Source organism: Perca flavescens, chromosome 15, assembly GCF_004354835.1.
Source record: "Perca flavescens isolate YP-PL-M2 chromosome 15, PFLA_1.0, whole genome shotgun sequence".
In the NCBI taxonomy this organism is placed as follows: Eukaryota; Metazoa; Chordata; class Actinopteri; order Perciformes; family Percidae; genus Perca; species Perca flavescens.
Genome location: NC_041345.1, coordinates 10772663 through 10791734, shown reverse-complemented (window position 1 = coordinate 10791734; position 19072 = coordinate 10772663). Strand labels below are relative to the sequence as shown.

The following is a 19072-nucleotide window of genomic DNA, read 5'->3' as shown; positions in this document are numbered from 1 at the left end:
CCTCAAAACGGTTTGTGGTTAATTTGCAATTAAGGGTTGTGTGACAATCTCCTTCTGCTTCTTCATGAACATTCTGATGCAACTCGGCCTCAATCTTGCACTGTACTGGCCATTCATTGTCACATGAGCCTCTCACTCCATCCCCATCCACTCTGCTTCAATAGATTACTGTAGCACAACAAATGTAAACAAATCTCAACAGTTTTTATAGACGTTTGCTTACTCCAGTTGCTTGTGGAGCATCAATTATAAAAAGTGAACAAGACATGCACCTTTATACAAACACACCCCATCACCAACAATAGCAGGCTTGGTGACAGGATGTTAGTAATACTCCACTGACAACAACTGCGGTGCTACTCTGGGTCACTGACCTATTTCCCCCACCGTGCTTTTGTGGGGTTCTCCCTTTGTGTTATTGTGAATGTGTGTTCACATTATAGTTTCAATTTAGCTGTTGCTGATATGTAAATACAGTTGACCTTGCCCAATTGTTTACATTACTAATAATTGAAGTGTGTAATTGTTTACTGGAAAACCCATTAATTAACTAGTATACTTGTACTGACAGAATGAATTTGGTATTAAATCATATATTTCTTTGGCCAAATATTACAATTTGCATCCATAGACTGTATAAAATCGTTGCATCGTTATTTATTCTGTTAGGCCACCTGTATTACTCCAGGTTATTTCCCTGCTGCCGCTAACACTGTTCAAAGATAGAAACATATGATGTAATCACTAGTCCCAGAGATGGGACGTCAGATCACCCCACTCGGCTCCTGAGCTTCCCATTGGTCGATTTCACTGGTTCTACAGGAGGAGCCGCTGCTTCGAGTCAAACAAACTTGTCTTTCAGTAGCTCACGCCCGCTCGGTTCTCATTGGCTGTTGGGGGCAAGCCCACAATAAACACATCCATGCTTTCCCTCAAAATACAGTTTAATAAAATATATGCCTGGTTTTATTTGGATGTGCAGGACTAGGATAAATAGCATGGGTTTATTTATAATATATGTATAAAAATATGACATTTATACACAGTAGATAATATCTTGTATATTACTTTAAATTATATCTATGTAGGTATTCTGGAGTTATTATACCAGATTGTTGAGTACATTAATGTATCTTTATGTATTGTCGTACTATAAAATAATGGCACATGCTCTAAATGCTGTCACCTCATCTGTCAAATATTCAAAACAAACTTGAAAAACTGGGGACGTGGGAATCCATGTACAAAGGTAGTGATTGGCTGTAGAGCCTGTCGATCACCATCGGCTAGGTGGGTCCCTTTCGGCTACCGCCGTAAGCACGTTAGTGCTGAATGAGCTTCAGTGTTTGGCTTGGTTTGACAAGTTTCCCTGGACGATCATGGGGGTAGGAGTGAGTAGTTAGTACATCAAGAAAAAGTTGTAGCACACTGCGCATGTTTCAGGTAGACTCGGAGTCTGACGATTTGACAAATGTAGGGACGTGAGAAGTTGTCCATGTTTTCCTATTTTGAGCCATTCTCCAGCAAGTCAAGTCTAACGTTAGCTACATCGGAAAGCCAGACACAAGAGTAAAGATGAACGGCCTGTCTTTTGACGATCCTTCGTTGGATAATCTGGATCCAACACTGTCGCTTAATGACCCCAGCGATATTGACACGGCCCTCTTAAACGACATTGATGGTAAGAAATTAAGCGTTTGCTAGCTAACCCAGTCGCAGTTAACGTTTGTGGCTAAACCAACAACACTGCTTCTAACATAACACTAATGTGAACGTTACCTCAAGCATGCCCTGTGTGTTTAGTTTTGGTTGGCTCCTGTGTTTTACTTGTAGCTAATGCACTAACGTTACCAGTCAATTTAAAATGTTGCAGCTCACAGCGTAGCTTTCATCAGCCATCATTAACGACTAGCTAGCTAACGTTTACCAGTATCACTTGGAGGTTAGCTGAGGTGATAATAGGCGGCCTTGTTTACAGTGTTGTGTATTGCACTAGCTAACGTTATCATTCATAATGTCGTAAAAGTAACCGATTTTTAGAGCAAGTTAGCTATGCTAATAGACGAGGCTAACGTGCTGCTAAATGGTCGTGAGTGCGCCCCGCCCCCAGTCTGCTCCACAGACAAGGGTTACTGTCGTTCATTCCTCTGCGTTGGGTTCACTGCCTCAGTTGACCGCCTTCACAAATCTTATGTATCGCTTTTTGGCCCAAAAAATATTGATTATAATGTTGTGTTTCATTGACACAGTTTTCTTATGTTTCTTCTAAACACTTGCTTGTTGTTTGCAGTAAAGTTATATACTTTCTTTTTTAAGTATAAAAACCAAAAACTGCATCTGTGCATTAATACCGGCGTACAATTCAAATGTTTATGTATGTGCTAGGGTCACATTCTCATCACACGTTTGATGTAGCTAATGTAGGGATGTAACGATAGAGTATGCAAAACATTTCTAATTATCAGTTACTCTAATAGCTAATATGTATTTGTATGATAATAGTCAAAGTGTATTTGTACAAAGCACCACTGCGTAAAATGTAGCTAGATGGTAAAAAGCAAATCCTGCAGACGTGCTCGTCATCTTTCTAAATTTGACCGACAGTAACCCTTGGTGATGCTGCTCGATGGTAACCCCTCGCGCGGAGCTACAGACAGCGCTCTCTCTCTTTCCTGTCTTGGGCAAGTCTCTGAGACGCGCTCTGATTGGTCAAGAGCGATCACCTCATACAAAACACTGGACTACAAATCCTGGGTGCTGCCTTTCACTGCAGACAGAACATACACTCAGCTTTTACCCCAATATATTCCTGTTAAATTTCATCAGGTCCAAATTAGAGATTATAAAATATTTTGTTAATTTGGCATCTTTCTACAGCGGTGTGTGTGTGTATATGTATGTGTGTGTGTATGTATGTATGTATGTATGTGTATATATATATATATATATATATATATATATATATATATATATATATATATATACACACACACACACACACACACACACTACCGGTCAAAAGTTTGGGGTCACTTAGAAATTTCCATTCCAGACACAATACCAGCTGAGATCAGTTGCATTGTTTTTTTAATCAGAACAGCAGTTTTCAAATTACATTATGTGCTTACATAATTGCTAAAGGGTTCTCAACTGTTGTAGAAAGAAGTGGCTGAAGAAATGCTTGAAATCCATGTTTTTTGGTCTAAACGTCATACCCAAATTAAAAGTGGTACAGCTCCCATATACTTTGACACTCAGGGGTATGCCTGATATCATTGGAAAGGTGATTGATGTGGGTTTGTTTGTGTATTTGAGAATTGTTGTATTTTGTAGTTTTTGGGCTTTTTTCTTTGCACTTTTCAAATGGAAATTAAAAAAAACGCACAGACATATCTGTAGAAAGAAATCATATAAAATCCATTTTTTGAGTCTTTTGGTGTCTGGATTGTTTCTGTAGTAAGCTGAGACATGTGGCTAATGCCCTGTGGCGTCTGTCACCTGTCAAATGTGTTTACAGCAGTGTATTCTAATCACTTTACAGATGTATGACTTGGACGGAAATAAAACACCTCCATTCTAGCCTCTGTAACTCTGTGTCAGTAAGGCCTAGAATTGCCCTGACACTTGTAACAAAAACTTGAGAATGTTTCCTTTCCAATGATATCAGGCATACCCCTGAGTGTCAAAGTATATGGGAGCTGTACTACTTTTAATTTGAGTATGACGTTTAGACCAAAAAACATGGATTTCAAGCATTTCTTCAGCCACTTCTTTCTACAACAGTTGAGAACCCTTTAGCAATTATATAAGCACATAATGTAATTTGAAAACTGCTGTTCTGATTAAAAAAAACAATGCAACTGATCTCAGCTGGTATTGTGTCTGGAATGGAGTGGAATGGAAATTTCTAAGTGACCCCAAACTTTTGACCGGTAGTGTATATATGTATATATATATGTATATGTGTGTGTGTGTGTATATGTATATGTGTGTGTGTATATGTATATGTATATGTGTATGTATGTATGTATGTATGTATGTATGTATGTATGTATATATATATACAGTGGGGGAAATAAGTATTTGACCCCTTGCTGATTTTGCAGGTTTGCCCACTTACAAAGAATGCAAAAATCTACAATTTTAATCATATGTACATTCTAACAGTGAAAGACAGAATCCCAAAGAAAATTCCAGAAAATCACATCATATGAATTTATTAAAATTGATAACCATCTGATGAGGAAAAACAAGTATTTGACCCCCTGGACAAACAGCATGTTAATATTGTCGCCTGGCAACTCGAATTTTAAGCTCCCTCCAAAGATTTTCAATCAGATTCAGGTCTGGAGACTGGCTAGGCCACTCCAGAACCTTGATGTGCTTCTTCTTCAGCCACTCTTTTGTTGCTTTGGCGGTGTGCTTAGGGTCGTTGTCGTGCTGAAACACCCATCCTCGACCCATCTTCAGCTCTCTCACTGAGGGAAGGAGATGTCGGTCCAGAATTCCACGATACATGGCCCCGTCCATCCTCCCCTCAATACGATGGAGTTGTCCTGTCCCCTTTGCTGAAAAGCACCCCCAAAGCATGATGTTGCCACCACCATGCTTGACGGTGGGGATGGTGTTCTTTGGGTTGTACTCGGTGTTCTTTGCCCTCCAAACACGACGAGTGGAGTTGAGGCCAAAAAGTTCTATTTTGGTCTCATCTGACCACATCACCTTCTTCCAGGCCTCTTCTGAGTCGTCCAGGTGGTGAATGGCGAACTTCATGCGGGCCTGTACATGTTTCTTCTTGAGCAGGGGGACCTTGCGTGCGCTGCAGGATTTCAATCCATGACGGCGTATTGTGTTACCAACCGTTTCTTTTGTAACTGTGGTCCCAGCTGCCTTCAGTTGATTCATCAGTTCCCCCCCTTGTGGTTTTGGGATGATTCCTCACCGTTCGCATGATCAGGGACACCCCACGAGGCAAGATCTTGTGTGGAGGCCCAGACCGAGGGAGGTTGGCGGTGGTGTGGTGCTTCTTCCATTTCCTGATAACTGCACCGACAGTTGATCTTTTCTCTCCAAGTTGCTTTCCGATTCTCTTGTAGCCCATCCCAGCCTTGTGCAGATCAACAATCTTGTCCCTGATGTCCATAGAAAGCTCTTTGGTCTTGCCCATGGTGGTGATGTTGGATGCTGGTTGTTTGGGTGTTGACAGGTGTCTTTTATACAGGTAACGAGGTGAGGCAGGTGTATTTGATGTAGATTATTGGTTCGGATTGGGGCTGTGTCTTAAAGAAAAACTAACTGGCTTGTAGGAGCCAGAATACTTGCTGTTTGTCCAGGGGGTCAAATACTTGTTTTTCCTCATCAGATGGTTATCAATTTTAATAAATTCATATGATGTGATTTTCTGGAATTTTCTTTGGGATTCTGTCTTTCACTGTTAGAATGTACATATGATTACAATTGTAGATTTTTGCATTCTTTGTAAGTGGGCAAACCTGCAAAATCAGCAAGGGGTCAAATACTTATTTCCCCCACTGTGTGTATATATATATATATATATATATATATATATATATATATATATATATATATATATATATATATATATATATATATATATATATATATATATATATATATATATATATATATATATATATATATATATATATATATATATATATATATATATATATATATGTGTGTGTGTTTGTGTGTGTATATGTGTATGTGTGTGTATATATGTATATGTGTGTGTGTGTGTATATATATATATATGTGTGTGTGTGTATATATATGTATGTATGTATGTATGTATATATATATATATATATATATATATATATATATATATATATATATATATATATATATATATATATATATATATATATATATGTGTGTGTGTATGTATGTATATATATATATATATATATATATATATATATACACACACAGTGCCTTAATGCTTTGAACATGCATTAAACCACAGCCGTTTGTATGGTAAATAGCCTACATTTTAGAGCTCTTTTTCTAAAATCTTGCAAATAGTCAAATTGTAGTATTATGTAGGAAATAAAAAAAATAAAAAATATATCCTGTCTAAAAACTTGGAGCATTTACAAAATGTTGGAGGCACTGCATAAATTTGCTGTTTTTTAATGTGAAATGAGCCCAGATTAAAATGCATACAGAAATCACCACCTTGTGCCAACATGAGTAAATAAAAAACATGCTGTGCTATTAGCACTGCATTTACACTACCGGTCAAAAGTTTGGGGTCACTTAGAAATTTCCATTCCACTCCATTCCAGACACAATACCTGCTGAGATCAGTTGTATTGTTTTTTTTAACCAGGGCAGCAGTTTTCAGATTACATTATGTGCTTACATAATTGCAAAAGGGTTCTCGACTGTTGTAGAAAGAAGTGGCTGAAGAAACACTTGAAATTCATGCTTTTTGGTCTAAACGTCGTACCCAAATTAAAAGTGGTACAGCTCCCATATACTTTGACACTCAGGGGTGTGCCTGATATCATTGGAAAGGTGATTGATGTGGGTTTGTTTGTGTATTTGAGAAGTGTTGTATTTTGTAGTTTTTTGGCTTTTTTTTATTTGCACTTTTCAAATAGAAATAAAAACGCACAGACATATTTGTAGAAAAGAATTCATATAAAATCCATTTTTGAGTCTTTTAGCTTCTGAATTTTTTTCTGTAGTAAGCTGAGACGTGGCTAATGCTGTGTTGTCTGTCACCTGTCAGATGTGTTTACAGCAGTGTATTTTAATAATTTTACAGATTTATAACTTGGACAGAAATAAAAAATCTCCATTCTAGCCTCTGTAACTCTGTGTCAGTAGGGCCTAGAATCACCCTGACACAACTTGAGTGTTTCCTTTCCAATGATATCAGGCACACCCCTAAGTGTCAAAGTATATGGGAGCTGTACCACTTTTAATTTGGGTATGACGTTTAGACCAAAAAGCATGGAATTTCAAGCATTTCTTCAGCCACTTCTTTCTACAACAGTCGAGAACCATTTTGCAATTATGTAAGCACATAATGTAATCTGAAAACTGCTGCCCTGATTAAAAAAAACAATGCAACTGATCTCTGCTGGTATTCTGTCTGGAATGGAAATTTCTAAGTGACCCCAAACTTTTGACCGGTAGTGTATATGTAAAATATTGTATTTTAGCTTTTTCAAGCTGCCTCAAAATTCATTTGTCATATATCAAACTATTTGGTGATTCCCATTTTTGGGGAAAAATACAGATATATATATATAAAAAGAAAATGCTACTGTGAAGTTGTTTTCAGTATTTAATGAGCCGAACTGAAAACGATGTTTCTCAAGAAATGCCCAGGTCTCGTAAATTAGAACTGGTTCCAATTCAGAACTGCAGATCTACACTGTCTGTGCACCATAGTTATCTTGAAAATTCTTATTTATCTTTTTACTTGTTGGCTCTGATTTCTCTCCTTCTTCAGACATGCTACAGCTCATCAGCAACCAGGACATGGAGTTTGGAGGACTGTTTGATAACCCTCCATACACAGTGCCTCCTCCCACCCAAGAGCTTCCTGTTTTGACCCAGTCTATCACCTCACCTGCCCCTCCAACCACCACTACCACACCTCCACCTTCATCTTCCTCTTCCATCCTAAGCAGTAGCCCCCACCTGGATGCGCTCCTGGGCCCTCCTATCACCCGTAGTTCCTCCACGCCAGACAAGGCCTTCCAGCCTCCCACCTTCCAGCAGTCCCCCCTGGCCCAGGTGCCCAACTCCACACAGAGACAGCAGCAGCAGCAGCCAGCCTCCCCACAGCAGGCTCAGAGCCTCAAACAGCCCCAGGTGGAGCAGCCCCAACCAATTCTCAGCCCATCCTCCCCCGCCCAGGCAGCTTCACCTCATGGCTCACCAGCACCGAACCCAGTTTTTAGCTCCATGCCCCAGGCCCTCTTCACCTCGCCTGCACCTCAGACTCAGACTCCTCCTCAGCCTCAGCCCCAGCTGCAGCTGCAGACACAACTTCAGCCCCAGTCTCAGTCACAACTGGTCCAGACCAACTACAGCAACCATATCAGCTACACAAGTAAACACTCTTTGATGATGATGAGGTTTTATTCTAGTGCCTATCGTGGCTACCTTTTTGAGTTAGATAGTACAAGATAGATATCTACAGGTCCTTAAAATGGCTTTTAAAGAAGACATCAGTGCTACATTATTTTAGCCAATAGGAGCTATAATGTTTGGTTTTGAAACTGGTACGGTTATCAATGTTATTTCTTCAGTGATTATACTGTAACAGTCCTTCTCAATAATACATGTAAAGGGTGCATTGCTATTTTATTAGCTCTTGAGATATAGGGCGTCGACTCCTGGGCTATTCAGAATGGCACAGAACACACAAACCAACGCATGTATTGCATTTACCAAGCTAGGACACTAGTTTATTCAACCTCAGCTGAGGTCCAAGTCCTGATCTAATAGACTTTGCTCAGTGGCGTGAGAGTCTGTGAGCTAAATGAAAATGCTTTATCTGGGCAATACCCCTTGTTATTGTACATACGGAATATCTACAGCCATGTCCACTTGCTTTTGAATTATTATAGATGCAATAAATGTGTATTACTTCTTTAAAACTGGTATTGTGATTGCAATGGCTAGCCCAGTTAGTGCTGATAAGATAGACAAGGTGACACACTGTTGCGGTCACTTATTTCCAGTGAGATTGTATTTCACCTATTGGCCTACAAACCCATACAATAGACCGCCAATACAGCTTAAACCAATAGACAATGGCTTGCACAGTGTCAAGTGTAGTAGAGTAGCATGGATAACCAAGGTCACCAATACAAATATCACATTTTGTACCTTTTTTATAGGCCAATACCAGTGTGTTTTTTGTGTTGGTACCAATTCAGGCTTAGTACAAATGCTGGCGTAGACATTTTAAGAGTTTGTCTTAATGTAAAAAAAAAGAAACATGTCATTTTTTTCAAGGGTGTAACCGGTGACATGCCATTTAAAAGATCACAAAAGTGTTGACAAAAGGCTACATCACATCTCGTTGTCGTGGGTATTTTGCACAATTATACTGTATATGTTTGAATTAAGTCTGAAAAATCTTTTGCACAAATATTTTCCAGCTGCCAGTGTGAGCCAACCCACAGCCATCTTGTCATCATCACCTCCAAATGTTCAGCCAGTGACCATCCAGGCTCAGCTCCCAGGGCTGACCACCACTTCTCCTCTCCTGGCCACGTCAGCGAGCCCGCCAGTTCAAACCATTGCACCCCACATACAGCAAGTACCTGTAAGTGTGTTAGACTGGCACCTGAATGAGGCCGAATGGACTTGTACATACAAAATAAATGCAGTGCACTCCTTGTTTGTGTGTAAAGGAACCAAAAGCCAGCCTGTATACTGTCTTTACTGTAAGTGTGTGTGTTTCTTCTCAGGTGTTGCTTCAACCCCAGTTCATCAAGGCTGAGTCTCTTCTGCTGACCACCCTGAAGCACGACCCCTGCATGGTCACTACTATGGCCTCATCCCTGGCCACCACCACCCCAGTACAGAGCACTTCACTGCAGGTAGGCACACCATGTGCAACTCAATATTGAGATCATACTATGATCAAATATGATTTTACTTTGCATTATTTAGGGGATTGTCTCTTATTTTCTGCCCCCTGTCGTGTGCCACCATATTCACCTCTTCAGGCCTTTATGGGTGGTGGCACCATCCTGACCACGGTGCCTGTCATGGTGGACACTGACAAGCTGCCTATCAACCGCATCGCCATCAGCGGTAAGCCGGTGGGCCTGCCACACAAGGGAGAGAAGCGCACAGCCCACAACGCCATCGAGAAGCGCTACCGCTCCTCAATTAATGACAAAATCCTCGAGCTCAAAGATCTGGTGGCTGGTACTGAGGCCAAGGTAGGAAAGGATATCATTTAACTTGATTGCAATCTCTTTATGTCATAGAAAAACCCGGCAACTGCATTTTATTTTTACTTTCTCATAGCTCAACAAGTCTGCAGTGCTGAAGAAAGCCATCGACTACATCCGTTACCTTCAGCAGACCAACCAGAAACTCAAACAGGAGAACATGGCTTTTAAAATGGCAGCCCAGAAAAACAGTAAGTGCTTAAAACCTGTCTCACTTCTTTATTTAATAACAGCTTCTCTGCAATTTATTTCAATTCCTTGAAAGGAAGTCATTCAGTTAACCTTTTGTGATGGGGTCTATTGATAGCTACTGTTATCCTGAAATGACAGAAGTAAAAAATGGTCTTCTATGGCCTCTAAGTAAGTGAAATTGAATTGATGTCTTTACTTTTGTACCACTGATTGACGCTCTAACTGCTCTCCTCGTCTTTCCTTTCCCTTTTTCTTCAGAGTCTCTCAAGGACCTGGTTGCCATGGAAGTGGATGGGCCGGCTGATGTGAAGAACGAGCTGCCCACCCCGCCAGCCTCTGACGTGGGCTCCCCCAGCTCTTTCTCACACTGTAGCAGTGACTCAGAGTCTGACAGTCCGATGGGGGAGGACACTAAGGTATGCACTATTGTATTGTGGCGGAGTTTTGACAGACAACAGGTCCTCCTTAATCAGTCACCACTGTACTTTATCAGCGAAATAAAATATGTAGTTATTGTCTATGTAACTTTTGGCACATTGATGTTATCTCTCTGGTCTCTCTTCTACTTAGCAGCCTAGTGTGGGCATATTAGACCAATCGGCAGCAGGAGGCAGTGCTGGCGGCATGTTGGACCGTTCCCGCATGGCTTTGTGCACCTTCACCCTCCTCTTCCTCTCCCTCAACCCTCTGGCTGCCCTGCTCTGCTCATCCGGCAGCAGCTCAGTTGGAAACCCCTCAGCCACTGCCACCCATCCCGCAGGAAGAAGCGTCCTGGGTGTGGATATCGCAGGTAAAATGAAGTCACTCTCAGTGAGAGTGCCCAAAAAAATGAGCAGTTTTGAAATTGTATAAGAATCTAATTTCATGTGATGTATTCTAAATTATTACTCCAGAATGATAAATGAAATGTGTTTTCTGTAGCGGAGTCATGGGGCTGGATGGACTGGATGCTGCCAACTATACTGGTGTGGCTGTTCAATGGTATTCTGGTGTCAGGGGTTCTGATCCGACTGTTGGTGTATGGAGAGCCTGTAACCAGACCTCACTCTGGATCCTCTGTCTTGTTCTGGAGGCACCGCAAGCAGGCTGACCTGGACCTAGCTAGAGTATGTGTCTCCCCCTCCCAATACAAACTTAACTAATTTAATGATCCTCATCCTCAGACATTTGATGATTTTAAAAGCAACATCCCATTCCAAAAGAAAGATCTATATCCCCATATTCTTCCTCAGGAGTTACCTTTTATCTGTTCTTCCTCATCATCACTGTTTTCTTTCACCTTCCCCAGGGAGATTTTGCCCAGGCCAGTCAGAACCTGTGGACCTGTCTGAAGGCTCTAGGTCGTCCTTTACCTATCTCTCAGTTGGACCTAGCCTGTTCTGCGCTCTGGTCCCTGCTAAGATTCTGCCTCCAGCGCCTTTGGGTGGGCCGCTGGCTGGCTGCCAGGGCTGGGGGGCTGCGATCTGACCGCCCCCTGAAGGAGGACGCCTGCAAAAGCAGCCGTGACGCCTCCCTTGTTTACCACCGCCTGCACCAGCTTCACATGACAGGTCGGTTGGTGGGAAAAACCCTGTTTCTAAATTAAATCAGTGTGGGAGACTGAACACTGTAGGGTGGCTTGTTGAAGTAACAGTATCTCAGGTGATTAAAGAGCGAACTCAGCCCCCCTTTTTTGCTCCAAGACTCAGCTTATGTTGATTCAGTGTGACTAAACCTTTTTATGATTATTGCATCACTGTTATTCTCTGTAAAATAATATATATATAAATCTAAAATAAACATTATTTTCTTGTTTTTATATCTGTGCATACAGGTAAGCTGAATGGTAGCCATCTGTCAGCAGTGCACATGGCTCTAAGTGCAGTAAACCTGGCAGAGTGTGCTGGCTCCTGTCTGCCTGTAGCCAGTCTGGCGGAGGTCTACGTCTCTGCAGCTCTACGGGTCAAAGCCAGCATGCCAAGGATCCTGCATTTTACCTCTGTAAGTCCCCTTCGTTTGCACATGCACGTCATTTATAATTTGCAAATGTCATATTTAATTTAATTGTTTTCGCGTGGATGCTGCCAGAATAAGTGTAATTGCACATTATCCTGTTTAGAGTTCAAATGGTATACACATAGTTGACGTCTTTCATGTGTAATTAACGTGACCGTGGGACTTGCTGAAACATCATTAGTAAACTATAAACTGTGTAATTCTATCCACATCCAACTAAAAGAAAATAAAAGAAATGAGAGTGCAGAACTTAACTTTTTTTATTTTTTTTATTCTGATAGCGTGTGTTCCTGAGCAGTGCCCGTCAGGCGTGCCTGTCGTCCAGTGGCAGTGTGCCTCCAGCTATGCAGTGGCTGTGTCACCCGCTAGGTCACCGCTTCTTTGTGGATGGGGATTGGGCTATTCGCAGCACTCCCAAAGAAAGCATCTACAGCCAGGCTAGCAATACTGGTCGGTGCAGACAAAATGTGTTCAATATTGGCTAATTTGTCACCTCTTCAAATTTGTCACGTAAGGCCTAAACTCCCGTTTTGTACATGCACACTCACGTTAAGGGTCTGTTGGTACTCTTGCAGTGGATCCTCTGGCCCAGGTGACTCAGGCATTCAGGGAACACCTCCTGGAGAAAGCTCTTTACTGTGTGGCCCAGCCTCATGGAGAGAAAAGCCCCAGTCAGGGAGAGGGGTGAGAAAAGAAAACACACTTTAAAAAAATAAAAAAATAAAACTATTCACCCCACTGTATACCACTTATTGATTATTTGACAATAAACAATTAGAATAGAATAGTGGGCTATAAACAAACTTGTAATAATAGATTTGAAATTGTCATTGTATGTTTATGTGGCGGCAAAATAACCATTTCTCTTCTCAGGGAGTATGCTGATGCCCTGGAGTACCTCCAGCTGTTGATTAGTGCGTCAGATGCAGCTGGTGCCACCTCCCAGTCCTTTGCTATTGGCTCCAACATGGCCACTGTAACTGGTGAGTCGCTGTCATTTCTGTCAATGACACATCTATTTGTCTAAAAAGATTGAAACCAACCACAGAAAGGACAGTATCTTGAAAATAATGGAAAACATAAGGCGCTTTTTTAATTCTATAACATCAGAAAACATTATTGCCAATTAATGGCAGCAGTTTTGGAATCCCAGCCAAAGAACAACTTCTAAAACCTTGGCAACCAAACACTCACTGACTGAGACTACTTCTGTTGCTTAATTACATCAACACATTCAAGTGTAGGTTTGCTTCATTGCTACTTAACATGAGAGAATTGCATTTGATTTTTCCGCATCTTTCAGTCACCTGCCCTGGGAATGCAAAATAAGAATCAGTGAGCTAAAGTTTATTTTTATACTTTTGGGATTGAGGAGTGTGGGTTGACTTCCACCCTCCCAGCCCTTTCCTTTATCCTCACTGATCACAGATCTGAGTGAAAAGGGGCTAGGGGAAAGGGAGGCATCCACCAGATTGCTTCATCTATCTTTAGCGCTGTCAAATCGGTGATCACCTTGAGAGGAAGGAAGGAGAGGGAGGAAGGGGAGGTGTGTGTGTGTTTTGCACATTAAATGTGAAAGTGGAAAGTGAGGGATTCAAATATTTGCCTGCGGGGGTTTCGCCTTTTGACTCTTTTGGTTTTAACATCCAGGCTGTGACCCCCACTCAAAGTGGTGGTCCTCAGTTACCGTGGTGATCATCAACTGGCTCCAGGGAGATGATGCCGCGGCGGAGAGACTGTATCCGACTGTTGAGCACCTACCCCGCAGTCTGCAGAACGCAGAGTAAGTTGGACATACACGCACTGGAACTTCTGCAGCCAGCCTGAGAGTGTGTTGCATAACACACACACACACACACACACACACACACACACACACACACACACACACACACACACACACACACACACACACACACACACACACACACACACACACACACACACACACACACACACGTCCACTTATTTAACCTGTGCCCTCTGTCTCTTTTTCCCCTTGCTCTGTCAGGAGTCTTCTGCCCAAGGCGTGTCTGAACACATTCAGGGCGGTGCGGGCTCTGCTGTCCAAGCCTGAAAACTGCCAGCTGAGTCTGAGCTACAGCGACAAGGCCAGTGCCCTGCTTCGAGACAGCCTCAACCTAGGACCACACTGTCACAGCTCCAGTTTAGACAAGGTACATACACTCACGCACACAGGCTCAAGCACTTGCAGATTTGTGCGCATTAAAGTGATTTTTTTTTTTTTTTTTTTTTTTGTGAGGGCAACAGCATCCACATTAGAAGTATAAAAAAATAAAAGAATGAACACAGTGACAGATGTGCTTACACGTGCGTGTATAAAATTGTAAACACAAACAGTTGGCCACACATAATCACTTGAGTACACACACACACACACACACACTTCACGATACTAAGCACAGACTGCGGCTCCCCTGTACCTACCCTCTGGCGTTCAGCGGATGGTGATGCTGGTGGATAGGTAGCTCCCAGTGTGTGCACGTCTACGGCCAGAGCTGTGGTGCATTGTAGTTGCATTGCATGTGTGTCTCAGCGGAGTGCAATGCACCTGCAGTGCAACACAGAGTTGGGCCACTAACTGCAGAATACACACGCACATACTGAGGTCGAAAAATGCCCTTCAACTTTGGGTAGAGCTCTGTCACGTCACCCAAAAATATTTGAGAATAGCAGCCAACATCAAACAGTCTAATATTATAAATATCAACTAGGAACAGTTGTCGTAGAAACACATTTTCTTCATAAGCATATCCTTCAATCTTAAGTCTACAACAGAGACCAAACTTCTGAAAAAAAACTTAATTTTTTGATACTTAACTACACATTGCTCACATTTCAGTATCCAGGTCATCGGTCAGTGATGTTACTGTACTGCATCAGTGGCTCTTATGGCAATGAAAAGCCAATCCTAATTTTGTCCATTTCTCTCCTCTAGGTTGTCCAGTTGCTCTTGTGCGATCTCTTGTTGGTGATGAGGACCAATGTGTGGCGCCTGCAGCAGCAGGGGGCCGGTCCTGCCGGGTCAGGGTTGGTGAGTAGCAGCGGCCCCCCGGGGGTCCACCAGGCCTCGCCGCCGGAGCTCCAAGGCTTTCAGCAGGATCTCAGCTCCCTACGCAAGCTGGCACACAGCTTCAGGCCTGCAATGCGAAGAGTACGTATAACCGCATTAGTCTCTACATTTTAGTCATTTAGCTCATACAAGTACGTAGTTAGACTTAGAGTGAGCAGTTTGGGGGATTTGTTGTCTTGCTGACTTACAGTCCAACCTTTGTCTTCTAGTTTTCTAATCTTATTTGTTCTGTCTAATTAATACACAAGCAGACATCCAAATAACATGATTGACAGACATTATTAAAACCTGCTGAACTCACCTATGCAGCTCCTTTATTGGTGTGTTTGCGTTTTCAGGCACTTTCAAATTTCAAAACCATGACTCATCAGAATGTGCCTTAAAATCCTCAAACCAGCATGTAGAAGATTGACGTACAGGCTTGAAAACAGATTTTTACGTGCTGTACATACCTAGAATAGCATATATAGCATACATACATCCAAATACTCCTTGTGCACATATTTGCAAGCAATCCATGCTACAATTCTCTGTGGAAATTAGCTGGGAGGTGTTGCAACACACACACACACCCCTGAGGCAAGTGTTTAGCAGCGTTGTTCACAAGGCTTCAAAGTCTTTCTGAGGTAGAGCTGAATATTCTGTATGAGTCATCATCCCTCCTCCTCCTCCTCCTCCTCACTCTTCCCTCCATCTCTTTCCAGTTGTTTCTTCATGAAGCCACTGCCAGGCTGATGGCAGGGGCCAGTCCCACCCGCACACATCAGCTCCTGGATCGCTCGCTGCGACGCAGGGCAACGCCCGGAGCCAAGACAGGTGTGTGTTGCTTTTCATTGTTACCCACTCCGTACAAGTCATTCTGTATGCAGGCAGGTTTTATTTTTTTAAAGATGATTTTTTGGGGCTTTTTATTGTTCTAGAGCAAACCTTACTTTCTTCAAGTGCGATATTTTCTAGCAATTGCTGTATTTGTTTTTGTTCTTTGTATTGAGTATACTGAGGTATCGTAGGTAATATGAGAGGCTCTGATAACATAATCATAATTGTAAGTTATGTTTATGAGTTAAATTAGTGCGGTATCAAGCTGTAGTTAGCATTAGAGCAGATTAAAGTTAATTTGAATCATACTGATAAACTTCAACTGTGGATACTGCTATTCTCAAAGCATCATTTTTAGATGTGGGTTTTCTTGCAACTTTGTGAATAAAAGTTGAGCTAAAGGACACTGAATGGCTGTAATCAGTAGCTCCTATCAGCCTCTCATCTTTTTGCCCAATTGTTTACAGCACTAAATCCTATCAGTAATTTGAGGTTGGTGCAGTCTGATTGGGCATTGGTGGCTGATGGCATCGAAAGCTCCCCCGAAGTACCACGGTAACATTGTGTTCTTTGTGTTTTTGTGTGCAGAGGAGTGTGAGACACGGCCAGGCCAGCGGGAGCAGGCAGAGGCTGTGATGCTGGCGTGCCGCTACCTTCCTCCCTCCTTTCTGTCGGCCCCCGGCCAAAGGGTGGGCATGCTGGCGGATGCAGCCCGCACCTTGGAGAAGCTGGGAGACAAGAGGACCCTCCACGACTGCCAGCAAATGATCATCAAGCTGGGCAGCGGCACCACCGTAACCAACAGCTAGAGAGATTTCTTTTGGGGGCTGAGAGACATGCATGGATACTGTATATAGAAACATCTCTGAAATGCAAAAATGCACACAGACAGAAAAGAAGCTATTCAACAGATTTATTAAACTATCCAGATTCACATCAAACTGACAGGATTTTCTTCCTGGACTGTCCTTCCCATCACCCCAACCCCACATCAGGAAGCACTTGTAGAGATCACACTCTTGTTGCAATGGATTCTAACCAGAATAAAGGAAGCATTTTTCTCACTTTACAAGCTGAATCCCCTTGTGAGAATGTGTTGCAGTGACTCAGTTCGACCACAGAGAGGTGTGTGTGTGTGTGTGTGTGTGTGTGTGTGTGTGTGTGTGTGTGTGTGTGTGTGTGTGTGATGTGTGTGTGTGTGTGTGTGTGTGTGTGTGTGTGTGTGTGTGTGTGTGTGTGTGTGTGTGTGTGTGTGTGTGTGATTCTGTGTGTGTGTGATTCTGTGTGTGTGTGTGATTGTGTGTGTGTGTGTGATTCTGTGTGTGTGTGTGTGTGTGATTGTGTGTGTGTGTGTGTGATTCTGTGTGTGTGTGTGATTCTGTGTGTGTGCTTTTAGCCCCTCACTTATTGAGTACAGTTCCACACCCGATTTCTGTGACATAAATGCACTATCGGCAGGAGTGCCCCAGTGGGTTGGAGTGGTGGGCTGCCCTGATTGGCTGCAGAGTGAGGCGTTCTCTTGTTCGTAGGAGGAAAAGGCCCGAAGTCGGATTGGTCCGACCGTGGGCTCGTTCAGTGGGAAGCCACTCCGCAGGTTGTTCAGATAGTGTTAAAGTTGATTTTGAATCATGATTTAGTGGTGATAATCTGAGGAGAGGTGACCCACTGTACAGCCCTGTGTATCTATCTGCACTAGCCCCGTGAGGCTGATTTCAATGAGATAAGTAATAATATGGCTTTTTGAAATTATTTTCATAGAGGTCATTTTTTTGTTTTGCTGTGTACATATTTTAAAATGTATTTATAATCTGTATGGACTTTGATTAAGCAGTATTTTGCATAAGCAGAGCTTATTTGCTTCCCCTAAAACCTGTTTTATGTGGTAGCTTTTGACCAGGCCCAAATAGTGTTGTTACTGTACTGTGTTGCCATGGCGATGAACGTCAAAATGGAGACGGATTGAAGGTATTTGCGTCACATCGTCTGACTCAATTGACCTTTTGCACTGTTGCACACGTATGCAACTGTGATAACAAAAGAAATTGGCAGTGTCCAATTCTGGCATCACCAACAGACAACTCAAACTATAACGTGAACCTTTGGCACTTTTGCAACAAGTTACATAATGCAGACACTTTCAAAATAATAATTTTTTTTTTCCAAAGAAGGCCTGTAATGAATCTGCTCTTTTTTCCCTTTATATCTCCAACATAAAGAGCAATACTTGCTCTTTCAGTCATTATAGTTTAATGCGCATAGAGAACCACCGTTTATTGATTTGTAGAGGACTGTAAAAAAAAAAAAACAACTTTGGCATGTATTTTTGTCCCCAAATCAGTATGTTTTTTTTATAGTGTGTCACTAATGTGAAAGACGTTGGATTGAGAGGAGTGAGATGCAGCCATGTCGAAAGTTATTATTCTTGTGTCCTTAAACTGACATCTTATCTCTTTCTCGTTCTTTGGTTTCATCCTTTTATGATGTAAATATTAAAGCATTTTGTAAAGAAGACTAGTGTTTCCTGTGGTGCTTAACATTTTAATGCAACTACTGGGCTTTTATACCACATTATAATGATAAATTAAGTAATTAAAAGTCCTTATTCACTAAACTCAAAATGATGCAAATAGGTTATGTATGTAAAATGGGATAAAAGTTTTGCAAAAAGTGGTTACAAAAGAATAAATTAATGTTAGTGTTTTCCAAAACCCAATTATTTTCTCAGTGTTTTTGTATGCAAAGGCCAAATGTTAATTAATGTCAGTAGTTGGCTGTAATGTGCTTTCTTAAATGCAGATTGTTAGAGTAGGTTTTTATTTTTCTAATTTTAATGCATGTTTTTTAATATCAGATATGACTGTGGTGATAATAAGATATGTTAATATGGCTATAGCAATGAAAATTAGTCTTTTTTTAAATTATTTATTAATTTATTATTTTATTTTTACTCATTGTCACTTTTACTTGGTGAACACAGAAAATATGCTTATCCAAATTGTGTCTCAAGTGTGTTAAT

At 41.7% G+C, this 19072-nt stretch overlaps 1 protein-coding gene across 2 annotated transcripts; it reads left to right on the top strand.

Moving 5' to 3' along the window:
• Positions 1 to 1275: 1275 nt before the first annotated feature.
• srebf1 (sterol regulatory element binding transcription factor 1) lies at positions 1276 to 16882 on the top strand. Of its 2 annotated transcripts, none has more exons than XM_028599564.1 (19): positions 1276 to 1681; positions 7490 to 8095; positions 9153 to 9319; positions 9465 to 9596; positions 9726 to 9944; positions 10033 to 10147; positions 10407 to 10564; positions 10719 to 10938; positions 11070 to 11254; positions 11437 to 11698; positions 11962 to 12128; positions 12425 to 12593; positions 12719 to 12827; positions 13017 to 13126; positions 13794 to 13926; positions 14155 to 14320; positions 15103 to 15318; positions 15942 to 16053; positions 16645 to 16882. In XM_028599564.1, the coding sequence occupies exons 1-19, from the start codon at positions 1576 to 1578 to the stop codon at positions 16863 to 16865; spliced, it is 3573 nt and encodes a 1190-aa protein (XP_028455365.1). In that variant the 5' UTR covers positions 1276 to 1575; the 3' UTR covers positions 16866 to 16882. The 2 variants fall into 2 exon arrangements, with proteins under 2 accessions (XP_028455365.1, XP_028455366.1); XM_028599565.1 differs by having other exon boundaries at positions 1576 to 1681; positions 10722 to 10938; positions 16645 to 16865.
• Positions 16883 to 19072: the final 2190 nt, after the last annotated feature.